The 15,818-nt window shown below is 43.8% G+C and overlaps 1 protein-coding gene and 1 long non-coding RNA gene across 2 annotated transcripts; both read right to left on the bottom strand.

Moving 5' to 3' along the window:
• Positions 1 to 1,760: 1,760 nt before the first annotated feature.
• Positions 1,761 to 7,324, bottom strand: LOC143450781 (uncharacterized). The gene is made up of 7 exons (XM_076951474.1): positions 6,823 to 7,324; positions 6,132 to 6,612; positions 5,921 to 6,064; positions 5,248 to 5,452; positions 4,695 to 4,762; positions 4,274 to 4,624; positions 1,761 to 2,430 (listed from the first exon to the last, which is right to left on the bottom strand). Exons 1-7 carry the CDS (start codon positions 7,255 to 7,257, stop codon positions 2,243 to 2,245), a joined length of 1,872 nt encoding a protein of 623 aa, XP_076807589.1. The 5' UTR covers positions 7,258 to 7,324; the 3' UTR covers positions 1,761 to 2,242.
• A 2,813-nt stretch (positions 7,325 to 10,137) lies between these two features.
• Positions 10,138 to 12,341, bottom strand: LOC143450789 (uncharacterized). The gene is made up of 2 exons (XR_013114775.1): positions 11,781 to 12,341; positions 10,138 to 10,656 (listed from the first exon to the last, which is right to left on the bottom strand). It is a non-coding gene; the product is annotated as an uncharacterized LOC143450789 (long non-coding RNA).
• Positions 12,342 to 15,818: the final 3,477 nt, after the last annotated feature.

Here is a 15,818-nt window from a genome sequence, read left to right as displayed (position 1 = left end):
GTTGCTAATTGTAAATACTAAATAGTGCCAACACTGGTGTAATTTCTACCCACAATGACTCAGCTTGCTTGCCAATGTGACTAACATGCCAGTACATATTACTCCAGATTATCTGGTTCAGACTTGTGTTCTCTTTACACTGTCATATTAATTATGTCATTAAAAACTTCAAAACCTGAGTCACTTTAAGCAGAACACGTTACACTGTTCAAATTTTGTTGTTATGTAAAAATAAGTTTTTGATAAATGGTGGCCCGTTAGTGGTGAAAGCGCTTGCACAGAACATAAAAAGTCCTCAAAAAGATTTTCTTCAAACAAGGCGTTGTAATTCCAATTTTGAATCTTTTCCAATTTAAAAAAAAAAAACATGAAAAAAATGCTTGTTAGAATTAAAGTAAAATTAAAATGAATTTAGAAATTAAAAATAAAAATTTTTCACAGTTACGTTAGTTTTACTATAGCGGCCATTAAGTTGTTAATATTTTGGCGCAGGTTGGCGCTAATAAGCCACAATGTAGTGCGTATTTTATTTATGGTGCCTAGTGTTATTGTTCATTTAACAACTTTTACACGGCTGGCTTTGGAGTTACCAGTCTTCAGTGAACCACAGATGAGTTTATTTTTCATTTAATACATGAACAGCAGCCTTAGGAGTCAGATCCGTAAATTGCAGCATGGACATCAATCAATCAATCAATCATCATCGCTTATCAATAAGCTAATCCCCATCCTTTTATCTCTGCGCCCATTCTTCGAAACAAATCGCGCGAAATAGAAGAAAACAACGAACCACCCGCACTATAACGACAACCTTTCGTTATTTTAGACTCTAGGGTACCAGGCAGTCGCATTCTGATGGGTGATACCTAAGTATACCAGTAACGAAATAAGCTACACAAGGAACAGTTTCGTAATCTTAGAATAATTTTGGGGCTAATTTGTCGAATAAAATTGAGTAAATTGTTAAAATTGTCCATCTTCAGTTTATATCTTTAGTTTGAACTATTTTGGCTTAGAATTTAAGTGTTGAAATATTTTCTGCCACAGAATAGAATTCAGTGTCGTCTGAAAATCTATCGACACCTCGTTAGATGGCGCTGTCAACCTACGAAAACTACTTGGTTTCCAGGACTTCTCTGGAAGAGCGAGGACTCCCATCTTTGTTGTCAGAGTTAAAAGTCCTTAAAGGAACCAGCAAAGTTTAACGCCAATGACATCTACCGGCCGATAAAGTCTAGAATGACATGTCCCCAATAACACAAGTGCTGTGCACTTAAGATATTCGTTGACGTTTTAATCGAACCATGTCACTTTATATATTCATTTCTGCTGTTAATACCCATGTTTTTAATGTTAGGGAACATGTCCTCTACATCTATCAATATTGTAGCTGTTTCGTTGTTTACAATATTTGCCGTAAATTTGTTAAACTAGGAAACTACTTTTTGGGTTTGGTGGCCATGCTAGCCTACCATCTTATAGCACAACTGCGTTATTGTTATCTTACATGTATTAAACCCTTGGGCTTTGCAACTTTTTCCTGCTCGTTATTTGTTCGTGAGCACGTGTCTTATTGTGCTATAACTACAACATTCAGCACAGTTAATGGCGAAAGATAGGCAATGCAATCAAAACATGTTTATCTCAAATAGCTTGAAAACGAAAGCTGATAGCAGGATGTAGGATCTCCTAATAAGGAAACTCGATCTGCTTTTCTCATAACCTGCCTGTTCCTATTGTGACGTCAAGAAGTCGACAAGTTTGTGATTTCGTTGAATTTAATAGCAAGTAGCTGGTCAGAGATTGACGAGCCGGATACCTTAAGTGCTCTGTGTACAGGCCGACGACAAGTTATCTTAATAAGCAAAAACAGCAGCTATACAAAGAATACGAAAATAAACACCTTATAAAGTGGAACTTTGCTCAAAGAATAAAAAATTCAAGCGAAATAATCTAAATATCTCCAAATAATTCGCGACATTATTTGTGGTTAAGCGGCGATTTATTGGAACATCTACAACGCTTCAACCAAATCTTGGGGTCGTAGCCATACGCCTTTAAGTTACGTCACAATAATCTCATCGAGGTCACACATACGCTCTGTTTGTCGCGTCTCTATTAAGTGCACCTTAATTGTGCGCCAGTTTATTTTGTTTGCTTAATACCGAATCATGGTTATGATGTCATAAAAGCGTGACTATGACGAAAACACCTTTCAAAAATCTGAATGAAGAGAGCTGGTTCAAGCCGAAGCAAGCTGGTGCCTCTTCATGTGAAGCGCAAGATGGTCAGATCGGGAGAAAGCTCGCTCGCACTGCGGGCATCGGAAGGGTTTATAGCCGGTGTGTTTCCTGTAGTGCCTGGTTAGTTCATCGGAGCGCGCAAATTTCCAAGTGCAACCCTCCCATGTGCACTGATATGGTTTTTCGCCTGGAAAATAAACGGAGAGTTGGCGGACAGTAGTTTGCGTTCTGATGAATCTGTTTTAAGCCAAGTAGCAAAATCCCCCCGCGGCTGAGGGGCGCAGGAACTCTGGTGTCGAACAATGGCCGACATCTAATCAATTGATCGATTGTTGGACAGGCGCACAGATTCTAACGACGCGTTCCTTCCTCACAAGGCGATTGTTTCATCACAGGGACCTTGTTCGTGTGCGGAAGACTCGAATTTAATGATCGATGATGTGTTGGACGCACAACCGAAGATTGAGTTAATAAAGTTTGAAGAAAACTCGCATCAGGCGTTGTCATGGCAACCATGCATCTGGCTTAAATTCGAAGGCAAAGTGCAAAGTGGGAGGCGACGACTGCACTTTGCAGAGAAAGTTGATTTTGTCCATCTTTGTCTGACACCAAGTGTTGACATTGCGCCGCCCGCCACCATTTATTATCCCCCTTTGACGAAATCACGCCGCGGATTCGACGAACCTGCCCCCCTCCGGAACAAAGGTTGCATTGTCTTCGAAACAAAGGTGCGTTGTGCGCTGAACCGTGACGGGGAAATTTGTGTTTTAAAATAAACGATGACGTCAGAGGAATGTTTAGTCTTGGGTTGGAATTTATTTCGCAAATGAAATTTTTCAACGAAGCGAATCGGTGCAAAATTTCTTGGCGCGTCTTAACTTTGTTGCTCAGTCGCCGAACTGGAAATATTTCTTGAGAAAAGACAGGTTCTCGAAAACCGCGGTTGTCGGAGCTAGCAGGGAAAATTTTGACGGTTTCAATGGAATTTGATAAAACCTGCTCAAGTATAACATGTCTATGGTGTTCCACTTCAGCGATTTTAAAATGACAGTTGCGCCAAAAGCGTCGTGTTCTGAAATCTTTCCATTTCATTTCAGCTTTTATCGGGGTGGAAACTCACTGAAGCGTGAAAATGATACGAGCTAATATCGGGTTGGTGGGTGGGGCGTCGATAAAAAGCGATGTATCGCTGCACCATCTGCCTTCTTCCACTCTACAAGGCGCTTATCAAATGCAAACGTCACAGAGGGCGTTCTAGAATGGGAGTGAATTGAGGAAACCTTCGCATCGATTTCTTCAAACGAATCTCGTTCAAGAAACAATATTCCGTTATAAGGCGGCGACTGAAAAAACAAACTTTTAATATCGACAAAGCCGCGATAAAAAGCGTCAAACGAGCAGGAAAGTCCCGGGAACATTTTGCGGCGAACAGACGTTCAAAAATGTTGCCCTGTTCATGGAGTGTTCTCGATGGCGACCGCGATTAGTAATTGTTGACGCAACAGTGCTGCGCAATTTTACTGAAATTATGACTCATCGCAGAAGCGCGAGCATAACGCGTCTGAGCTCAACTCAGTTATAAATTTTGTCTGAACCGAACGAAAATGTTTTCGGCAAAAATCGATGCGATCTTTCAACACGAAGAAAACTGATTTCTTCAAAGCGCACAACTGCGCCAGCATCAGCTCAAAGGCAAATATCGTGAGACCGCGCAACAAACTCCATCCGCGCTATTTGCTGGGATTATTTGCCTAGCCGTGACGTCATTTTAATTAAAGGGACGAAAGCAACCGCTTTGTTTATCAGTCACGTGAACTTATTACGCGGGCGACCTATCACAGATTGCAGGTTTGCGTGGAAGCAGGCAGCTGGGTTGCCGCCATATGTTCATCGCGTCCATATCACGAGCATGATGATATCACGAGCATGATAATAGGAAACGTCGTTTCCTGTCTGTCGCGCAAAAACGAGATGGCAATAATTCTCTACTGCTGCGCCCCTGCGTCCCGCCTATTTGGATTTCAACGTACCTGTATGTGTGCGCCGGTGCGCCTTCAAGTGGGAGCTCTTGGTGTATGCTTTTTGACAACCCTCGAAGTCACAGAAGTGGATTCGCCTCTTCTTTGATGACGTAATACTGCCCTCTACGTCAGACACACCCAGCACCGCGTCATCGGGCGAGCGCGACTCTGGGAACGAGACTCTGATGATGGGCGACCCGGAGGGGGCTGGTTGCACCGAAATATCCCCGCTCTGATCCCGGGGCTTATGGGCAAAGTGTCGGGGCTGGTACGACCTGCGCTGTGGGCTCTCCTCCGGCGCAAGGTTCCGCATGGTTGGGTTCTTCTCCGAGTCCGAGGAGTGAGGAGATTCGGGATTTCCTGCCTAAGAAACAAGATATCGACGTCAAAAGTCAGTCACTCGCTCACCACAGGCACCGCTAGAGGTCACTCGCCTGGGGAAAACCCGCGGAGTATCTCGGCGTAGAAGGGAGCACGGCCTCCTGGTAACGACTCGCCCTGTAAAGAGAGATTGTCCAAATTAGAAATCGTTGAAACTCGATTGAACGGAAATAATACTGCAATGCAGTCTACCGAAGCGCATTACGTCATAACAGCGAGAGGTCACGCCCCGTTCCACGCACGGAAAAAAAGAAAATATGTTTAAAAATCAACGTCCAAGCGATCGCGAGTGCAAGTTGAAGTTTTTGTTTTTCGTTTACACGAAATAGCGATTGTTTGGTCCAAGCCAAAGACCGGTTCGACGAAGCGTTTAGCGCAAACGAAAGGTATTGGCTGACTTCCCTCTAGTGTTAACCTTAAACCCAACAACTGAAAGTGCCGCCAACTTTGCCGCTGCCGGAATTTTCCCAGAGGTCTCGATGTCAAAAAAAAATAATCTCGCGCTTAAGCAAACACGAACGAACAACAATGCAGTTGGGTTGTAAAAATATCTCCCCTCGCTGCTGTGCGCTAATACGCTGTTGAAGGCCAAGCTCACTCACCCCAGTCCCTGGTAAATGGCCTCAACGTCTGCCAGTCGCTCTCTCTGCCTGGCCAGAAGCATGTACCAGGAGGGCGGAAGGTGTGACATCACAGCCCCGGGAGGGGTCGGGAATTGGTCGGGGGAGCAAGTGGACCGGGGGCTCAAACTTTCCCCCGCGTCGATGAAGAAACTGGATCGGGCCGCGCTCTCATCGGGCGACGAACCTGAAAAAGATCAATCATGCTGTGAAGTTGCGCAAAGATTTGACAAAGTCAGGCGACCATTGTGCCGGCACAGAAACGACGCGACGTTTTACTGGAAGCGTTTAAAGAAAATTTATTTACTTTGTTGAAAGCCGGAGCGAGAACAGAGGGCGTTGCCTTTGTTTGCCCAAAGCAAATATTGATTTTCGCGTTATTAGATCTCTATGGAGGGCAGGCGTGGCAGGGACAAAGACTAATCGTCACAATGCCTTGTTTGTTTGACGTCACAATTTGATTTTAAAGGGAATATTTGCAACGTAAACAAGGTGACATCTGAACTAGATGCGCGTTCTCACTTTAAAGAAGATCGTGACACAGAAGAGGACGAGACACCGAGATCGTGATGAGTCGTTTAATACGATACAACACGCCCAGCCACAACGACATTGTTGTTTCACCGCGAATTACTGTAATTATGATGTCACTTACCATAAGCAGAGTCGGCATTAGATGAAATACGCGATGACGTAAACTGATGGGGCGACGAGGCAGGGGAGACGGGCTGGTGCAGGGGGGAGTAACTACTTGTGAGGGGGAGCACGCGCGGGCGGGGTGCAAGGTTCAGCTTCACGTCTGCACAACATGGTGAGTCATTATTACGTCAAAATGAAGTATTATTCGGTAATAATTGACAACATACCAGCATCAGAGCTGCCTGGGCCGGAGCAGAAGATGCTCGAAGATTTGACGTCGATATAACGCTTGGGGAGGAGCCCTCTGTTGGGGGAGTCGTGCTCATCGCAAAGGGGAACAAACGAACCTCTCCCCCCGTCTGACTTGGGGGCGGGGTCTGGCGAGGACATGAGGCCTCGGACTGTGAAGGCTGCTGCCCGTTTGCTTTCAGCAATCTGCTCAACAACAACCTCCACCGGTTCCGACTTCACTTTGACCTTGATTTTGTCCTCTTGCTTATTTCGTCGCGAGTTTTTGGATAAATCAAGCGCCTGCTCATCTGGTGACGCGGTTAATTGGCTGTTTGGAGAACCAGGGAGGATTCTATTCCTCGAATGTACGTTGCTCGCGGTCTTCCAGAATTCCTTAGAAACGCGAGGGACTTGATCGGTTGTCAATCCAAGCGACAGATCCTGCACCGGCGGTTGCGAGATGATGTAATAATTGTCCTAAAAATAACAACAACCTACGTTAAATACGTCACACAGCAGAAGCCACCAGGAGGTCAAGCGTGACGCCGCGCACCACCGTTGCGAGATTAGGTTATGACGCCTGCTGCGCAATGACGTCACGTCCGCTATGCACGGCTGGCTGTTAACCTGAGGCCCACTTATGCTGTAAAGAGATCTACATCTACAGGAAGCGATTTCAAGACTTGCCATTTTCTCTTGAGTTGCCGGGGCCTGGAGGATAACTTTTCCGTCTTCTCCGAGCAGGAGCCAAGTGCACTTGGATGGTTCGTTGGAGGTCAGTATGCGCGACTTCTTCTTCCCAACCTCTCCATCTTCTGCTGCATGCGGACGCGGGATCGTTTCCTCCAGGGGACGCTTTTTGCCGGAGACGTTTCGAATTTTTCCCTCCACTTGCGGAACTTCCTTTTGTTCTTGGCTCCGTGGAGATGAGGAGAGGGACTGGAGGATTCTTTCCTTTTTGCTGATGTGACTCCGCGGTGAAGAAGAACCGCTCGAGGATGCGGGGGAATGACAAAAGTCCGGAGTCTGCGAACGAACCATGTTTCCGTGTTCCGCTGGGGAAGGGGTAAATAGCGGATATGAACTCACTTGACCGAGCTGGTCAGCATTGACAGGAGTCATTGAAAGTAACTTATGCAAGAACCTTAACTACACCTGAAAAATGTCAGATCATTTGTGATGAAACGTGCTTCGGTGTTGTCACAAACCTATTAATTACGTCATAATGTGACATATCGGAAATGGCCGCCCAAATCATAGCTACTAGGTGGCGCATTTTATAATTAAGTATAAATAATGAATAAACTGGAATAGAAGCTTCGCATAGAAATAAAAATAATCCTAAAGCGCATTTCCACACAAACTAAGCGCAGTGCCGCGACAAACGCGCGATGCCAAACATACAGCGAATGGGGGATGGCTCCATTGTTGGGTTGTTAACTGCGGAAACGATGAGACGCGGGTCGGAGTTCGTTTCAGAACGCCCTGCACAGAAGCACCTCGATGCTGCATTGGTCTGATTTGCTTCGTTCGGCTTCAATTTGTCTCGAGCAAAACAAATAAAATTTTCTGTTGAAACCGAACTTAGCCACAGACAATCCTGTCGGAACTTTGCTTCATAATTGGAAATACACGACCTAGACCATTGCTGTGAATAACTCATCCATAACTGACTGACTGAAACTTGATAGAATTAAGCTAATACGACAACGTCCGCATCACCAAGCTTAGCCATCGTTCGAATAAATACGCTTCAAACTTGCAAGTAGACTGAAATATGAACGAACAAAGCGCCTCGTACCAGCTCAGTTCAGCAGCGACACAAAGCACCCAGCTCTAAGCAACTGTCTGGCTACATCTGGGCTACTCGGCCATCACTCGCCTTTTTCTCGGGCGCCAAATCAAGTCGTTTTTTCTCTCTGAGCAGCAGCACCACGCCCCTGAGCAGAAGAGTTTCAAATTGGGCCGAGCTGCGACGCCCTGCTCGCTCAAGAGAATAAAGAGAATAAGATTTGTCGGAGCAGAACACAAACACTGACGCGCAGTCGTTCTTTGTTGCCGGCTTCGTGCTGCTGCTGGCGCGAGCTTCTGTGCTGTTTGATTTGCTCTGTCAAACATTAACAACGTAACAACTAATTTCAACATTGTAATAATCGTCTCTTTTATGTAAACATGACGTCATTATTGGCTGTCAGAGAAATCTTATCACGGTTTATCTGAACGTTGATTGGGCAATTATAGAAATTATGTCATAATTAAACGAGCTTTTTAAGATCGTCGTTCGCTTAATGGGTTTCTGACCGATCTCATTTCTGCATCATTTCGTTTGCACTGGTCTTGCTTAGTTTGACGTCACACTAAAAAGATTGTTTCGTAACAAAACCACAGACAAGTGAATAGCGAGTTTTGTGGCAGAATTTAGGTTGAGGCGGTGCCCCACGATTAACACATTGTGGCTCGTTGCAAAAAAAACTTGAATGACGTGTTGATCGTTTATATTTTGTCACAATCACCATCGCGAAATGACCTTCACGATTTACCAGAACGCAATTGACTGAATTTAAATTCCGTTTTCAAGTGACATAGAGTCCTCAAAGCTGGCATTATTCGCTCATAATTGCAGTGAAACTAAACGCGACGAAGCAGAGCGCGAGGCAGGGTCGGCCTCGTTAAGTTCAAGTCGTGACACGCCCGAGAGAAAATCGTTGAGAGAGTTCCAAGTGGCCGCGCTCATTTGCAGAGACGCCCCGGCTTCATATCAACACATGGCATTGACCTGGCAAGTTCCTTTATTGTGAAAACGTCACAAACCGCGATTCTCTTCTCGTCCCTGCTTATCCACTCGTTACGACTCGGCTGGTCGCGCTTCGATTCGTTCAAGAGTGCATTCGAGTTTATGGCGTCACAAGGCCGATCATTCATATATTGTCTGCGATCGCTTTTCCATATTGGTCTGTTTATGACGTCACAATAGGCTACGGTCAAGAATGACTTGCGCAGAGGTCGTCAGGTATGGGGGGGATTACGTCAGAAAATTTCCGAAACTCGACATCTAAATCAGTTTTGTAAAAAGTTTGAAACAAATTTCCGATTTTGAAGTTTTCTGCTTATTTTTGACTTCTGATGAACAGAGCGGTTGTTGACGTCACAAAGTGAGAAGAAGGTTTTTTCTAGAATTAAGTTGGTAGAAAAATAAAAAAAATCTCCTTTAAAATTGCGCGAGATTTCCTTCTACGCCTGAAAATTGGGCCGAAACAGGATTTGTGGGAACTTTGTCGATTTTCGCTTATGTGAAAAGGAAGGCAATTGATATAAGATTTCTATGCGCTCGATGACATCACAATGTGGTGATAGGTTTCAATGGAAATTGAGTGAATAGATTCGGTGAAATCAAAACAAAAAACACTCGAAAATAGATCACAGGTCTAAGAAACGCGGCTAATATTCTAACATTGATCCAACACAGGAAGTGATCGCTTTAAACAAAGCTCAAAGGTTCGCGGAGTTAAAGACAATGTCAAAAATCATATCATACGCTCGACCTCACCTGGAATCTCGCTCGTTAATTTGATGACGTCAGGGACTTGCCTGTTGGTCCGGATTGCTGGGGTCATAACCGTCTTCTTCTACGTCATAATTGTCGAACTGTGCGGAGACCCTTTCATCAATTTAATCAACAAAGTTTGCGTTATTATGACCTCACAATAACGTATCAATCGCCATCGCTTCACGCCAAACAAACACACGCTGAGCTGATTTACGCGCTTCAAGCAACCACGCCTCGTCATGCTGCAGTTTTTGCTTCCAACTTCGCTGTGACGTCACAACCTTAATTGTTACATCGTGTCGCGCTAGTTCAGTGAAAGGAAACACGCGACAAGAAAATGGGTTACTTTGTGGAAAGAGCGAAATGCGAGATCCAGGAACACGAGCCTTGGTGCAAGAATTCGAGAATTTGCTTCTACATAAGGCGGAAGCACGTGATATAAGTTCACACGAGCATCAACCAATCATTTTATTCTACGTAATCGACGCGATGGGAACAAAAACAATGACAGTTTCAAGTAGTTATTCGCCTACGCCAATGAAAGGCTTAGAACGTGCTCGAAAACAATAACGACGGTTATGACAGCTATAGCGCTATGATGGCGACCTTACAACAACGTAAAACAGTTACGTAACAATTGTCTTTTATTATGACATAAGTAAAATAAATAAGGCAGGCGCGTCTACAATTTTCTTTATCATCCGAGATGAATGTTTCAACCAGGCGCGAAATAATCTGAAGACGACGAATTCGTTGAAGGTCGAGATTAGATGCCAACATAGGCAGGATGCGATCGAAGCTACGATGCGATGTTTGTTGTGAAGGCTCAACCCTGCCAGTGGAAATCCCCGATCTATTTTGACCAATCGCGGAAACACGATTATGAAAGAAAAGTCGAGGAGTTGATTCATTGGACGTCGCCATCCCCTATTCATAAATCCCTCCCCGATATCTGGATGAAGCCGATGACGTATCTACCAAAATGACGCAAGATCAGTGAAGCGGAAAGTTTCGATGAAACAAGATCGCGATTTAGCAAATCTCGCTCGCTGATGCCACGAAGAAGCGACGACTTTGACAACTTATAGTTAGAATATGTTTGAACAGTTCCAAACTATTTCAGTGTCATGTAAATTCGATTGTTGTTGCCATTGCTACTTCATAGTATTTAAAAATCCTGGATTGTATAAAATCCGCCCCCCCCCCCACCTTCTATTATCTCGTTTATTACGAAAGTGATCCAGCGACAAAATAACAATGAGGCTTGCTGGTGATAGCCTTGCTTTCAACAGAACACGTCACAATGGTTGAGCGCGACAAAGTTTCCTAATCTCTGACGCGATCTTGCAAATGCATCGTAGTCTACTAATGCTCCTGGTATCACGATTTCGCATCTGACGCGACTGATTTCCCGCCGCTACAAAGTCTGTGTCTGTGCGGAAGCGCCTCGTGCAAGGTTGAGGTCTTCTTTGGCTCAAATCTCACAACCTCCCCGATCGAAGCCAAAATCTGTTGTTGCCATTTGTCAGGGCTCGAAATTTGGAAATTTCTGCCCGAATTCGTGCGGCATCTGCTGGTAACAGTCCCGAGTCTTTGCCAAATGCAATGTGGTGGACAAAATTAATTCAATTCATTAAATCATTCAATTAGTCCAACTTTTTGTGCTTTGACCAAAACGTGAAGACCAGGTAAGGTGGATCCCCTGATCTGCGATGATTCTGTGCATATAAGACCTGCTTGAAGCAAGTCCCGCTTATGTTTGGTCAAAATCGGAAATTGTACTTCTAAAAATATATTTTCATCCAAAATAGAACCTGGCTAATCTATAATGGGGTGGGGTTGGTTGTGAAGTAAAATCTATTTAATACCATCGAGGTTCATGGGATTACGAGCAAAAATAGCGCACGCCGCTCGTTTTGTGACGTAAAAATAAATATTTTTGTCTGGCTCGGCTGTTTGCGAGCACAGGTAAGGTTGTAAAAACAGGTCGGCAGATACGCAACTGTGACGAAAGCGGTTAAGAGAAAAGAGCGCCTGGTACGACATAAACGCAACTGTTGCGTGAAGTACGTCTTATTGTCTCTACTTGGAAACTTACCTCGAAGTGGTTCAACTATTTTAACTCAACTGTCAAATTAGATCCGGAAATATTTCACCAAACACGAGAGAAGGTCAATGAACAATTAGCGACCCCATTTCTTTGCTGCTTCTACCTGGCACTCTGGCATGAAATGTGAGGTAAATGTTCTCCGTAGCCTTTAAGCGTTGAATCATCTTCCAATAAGAGAATTAAGTTCTGTGTTGGTGGATCGCCATGAACTAATTCCCTCAATCGCGTCGTGTTTATGACGAGCGCCATAAAAGAACAAAGAAGAACTCGACATCGCGCAAGCTCGACCTGAAATTCTCATCACGAGGGGATTTTTCTCGGTTAAGGCCGAACAAGTTTAAATGAGAAAGTTCAAGCCTTGAAATAAACAGACTGATGATGAGACGAATATTTTCAATTTTAGAAAACCTGAATTCGAGCTTCGGTTTGTTTACGCGGCTCTGACGATCAATCTGGAAGCTTTCATGTAAATTGTCGTGTAAGGACCCGCCCAGTTTGGGCGGAATTTCACCGAAATCCAGCGCTCGATGAAATTCCGTCCAAGCATCGTTGTTTTGTTGGCCCAAAAACCCAAATAACCCCTCAATCTGTGTGGGTAAAGCCCGAACTTGATTTTTTATGACCTCATTGTTCGATAACATTCGATCTTCAAATTACGATTATGACGTCACAAGGTGATCGCATCGAAAGTTGGAGACAAACATCCGGTGAAAAAACTTAATACCTGGCTGACCTCATCACTGAGCCACGTGATTTGGCGCTGGTGCAATTACAAGCGAGAAAAATGTTTTGAAAATTTGATCAATCTCAAATCGCGTCCTTCAACGTCACTCGAGTCGAAATGTTTCTCTAACCAAAATATTTCTCTTTGATCTCAGACTTAATTAAACGAAAGAGGTCGACGCCCAGCGCCTTCGCCAGAATTTTTGCGTCACTTGTAAGAAAGATATGATTAGGAGAGTCCCTAAAATAATCTGAAGCCGACTTGTCTTGTAATGCGGCCACAGGTGCCCGGCTCCTCATTGTACGGCTCTGACCACAGCACGCTCCAGAGATACAATTAACTTGGTCGCACTTTCCCAGACTCGAGCGCGCATTTTACTCGCGTGGAAAGTGGTAATTTGTGGCTCGTAATCCAGTTCGACGTTATGGCACGGCCTGGCACCGATCAAGTGTCCTATTGACATCTGGTGAGGTGCCACGCCTATCATTTGGTGTCAGGTGTGACGCTGATGGAAGTCAAAGAACTGGAAATTATCGAGCGAGGTCTTTCTTTAAATAGAAATGAAACTTATACCATATTTGGGCATGCTTATCGGTCCAAGCCTAACCACTGTAACAACATTCATCGCCAATGCATTTATGACGTCACTTTAAGGTTCACGATTTGATCGGTCGCTGTTTTGTTGACATTTCGTCGCCGCCGTCCTTCTAAAAAGATCGGCGCTTGTTTGACCCCGTATGCTCCCTATCAACGACCGTGAACTTGAGTTGTTCGACGAAGATGCTCGAGTACAAAAGAATTGTTTGAGAATTTGAAGTTTCTCAGCTTAAATTGTTCACAAAATCGCCGCAGTGAGATTTCATAAAAGTGATAAAGTTGATCGAAAAAAACAGGAAGTTTAAATTTTTATTCATCTGCAAAAGTAGGTCGAGGCTGGCAGATGCGACATCTGGATGTATTGTTGTCGCCACGCCCAGCAGTCTACATTCCAGCGCTGTGCGATATTTGAAAACAATCGTTCAACTCTTATTGAGCAGAAGGAGCACCTGAGATAAATGCACGTGACCTTTGTACGATACATTGTGACGTGGCTGCAGCTTCTTTGTGTTTCATTCAGAATCGCGAGTGCTTGAACCTCTTTTCAATTAAAGTAGTTTGACATAGAACTGAAAACGTTACTGCTAATGATCCACGATTAAAATAATAGAACTATTTATCAGAACTGTTTACAATTAGCTTGCATACATCAGCGTAGAGAGGCGATAACTTGAAAGGAATTTGAGAGCTCGAACCTCGCCCAGACGTTTAGTTCTTATGCCATGTTCGCAGGTCACGTGTACAGGGGCGTGTTAAGTTAAAAATAAAAGCCATGATTGGGACAGCAGGGCAGAGACAATCCAAGCACTTTCTCATTTGTATCTTCGAGATTATTAACTCGGCTGCTGCTTGAATCTAATTACTTGACCGGGTTGTTTTGAAGCAACTGCGCTTCGGGGTATGGACCTGTCGTTATTACTTTAGTTATGTAACATTCGCTGGAAATCACCTATTAACGGCCGCTTAAGCCACCGATGATTGACGGCCACGAAACAGGAGCACATCGCGATGTTTACGCCGGGATTAACCACTCGCATTCCGGCAGAGAAAATATTTGTCTCGTCCCTTGTAATACCAACATCATTCTGACGTCTTACAAGGTTTTGGTTAATGCTAGGATTTTGGGTATTTAGGAACAGAGCAACCTTCCACAACGAACTACTCACCACATGGGGGAGCTATTGCCGTGCACTTCCCTTTTTATCTTTCTGATAAATAAGCACGGTTGCCTAGCAACCTACAAAACTTCTACGTCAATAGAGTAATTTTTCCAGCACATATTACGTCATCTAGATCCAGGGAAACCACCGATCGGTCGCTTGATTATTCTGACGATTCTTGACTGGAATAGAATCGGCTGAAGCCGTTATCTCACAGATGACGAAATCTGCTAAAAATAGCGGGAAGCGCGACAGATGTGAGTCATGAGGGAAGAACGAGGTTCAACAAACCTTGAAATATTTCGGAAAAGTGAACTTTTATGAAAAAATCAAAGTGGGGGAGCGCCCGACAACCGCAGGCTCAAGTTCAAGTTTGAAGTTAGTTTAATGCGCTTGAACTTGGAGACAAAATACTTTGAACAACATGAGACAGGATGCCAAAGAATTTGAAAAATGTGATAACTTAGTGCAAGGGTCCCAACCTTTATTATCCCTTGCTGCAGCCCCTGAAAACTTTTAATGTGATGTCGATGTTGCATTGTTTGAAGCTTGAGTGTCTGTTGCAAGCTTTTAACTGCTTCAGGCAACTTCCTTGCGCTGCTTTAATCGCACTTTTAAACATTAGTTGGGGCTTAAATGTGTCGTATACACATTATAGTGAACTAAAAATGCAATCTTTAATAAAATTTCCCTCACTGATGAGTGACTTATTGCTTAAGTGTCCTAATAATTGCCCACCCCTATAGGTTTTGCACCCCTTAAAAATCTTCTTCCCTCCCCTGGTTTGAAACCCCTGATTTAATAGAACAAATGAAGCTCAGTGATTTATTTTGGCGTTTTGACCTTTTATTCAACATTTTTCGTTGACCGACGCAATCCCACAAACTTTGCCAAATTATGGATGGAACAACTCCTTTGCGTCATCTAGCGTATAGCGATGAGCATGCTGATGTACAATAAAATCAACCAATTACATTTTTTCGTTTAAAATTGATTTGAAATTATTCAGTTTAATCGCATTTTAGAAAAAAAGCAAATTGTGGCAAATATTTTACTCTGTCTATGACCAGCTGCAATAAAAAAAGCGTCATCATCTTTAAACATTCATGTTTCCTTTCAGCAATATCATCTATTGGACAGCGTTGGCATCTTTTTCCGCACATCACTGTCGATGTACCAGAGAAGTTTCCATCTTGCAACGAGCAGTATTGTCATCTCATCTTCCAAAGATAATATCATTGGTGTGCATTCTTGCTGTACAAACTCTGGCTAATCAACAACGCTCTTCCTTAGTGCAGCTATGACCACTAGAAACCGGGTTCTTGCCCAGGATGGGGTTTCTTTTGTGGTGGTTTTCCCATCCACTGATGTACAGCATTGAAGAAATATTTAATCATCCGTTGCTTGAACACACCACCTGCTCGTCTGCTTAATTTTCGCTTTTTCAACTTATGTTTTATGGATTTAACTAATTAATTATAGGTTTAGTGGCATTGCTAGTTGTTACCAGCAAATATCAACGTTATTTTTCTTGAGCACGTTTTA

Source organism: Clavelina lepadiformis, chromosome 1 (assembly GCF_947623445.1).
Source record: "Clavelina lepadiformis chromosome 1, kaClaLepa1.1, whole genome shotgun sequence".
Taxonomy (NCBI): domain Eukaryota; kingdom Metazoa; phylum Chordata; class Ascidiacea; order Aplousobranchia; family Clavelinidae; genus Clavelina; species Clavelina lepadiformis.
Note: the sequence above shows the minus strand (reverse complement) of the source record. Positions and strands in the feature narration are given on the sequence as shown.

Bases quoted from the DNA above. Each gene is read 5' to 3' on its own strand.
- LOC143450781 (XM_076951474.1), bottom strand. From the start codon at position 7,257: ATGACTCCTGTCAATGCTGACCAGCTCGGTCAAGTGAGTTCATATCCG. The intron at 5,453-5,920 runs GTAAGTGACATC...GATCTTTTTCAG, and splicing joins TAATGCCGACTCTGCTTATG to GTTCGTCGCCCGATGAGAGC. The intron at 2,431-4,273 runs GTACGTTGAAAT...TTTATTTTCCAG, and splicing joins GCACCGGCGCACACATACAG to GCGAAAAACCATATCAGTGC.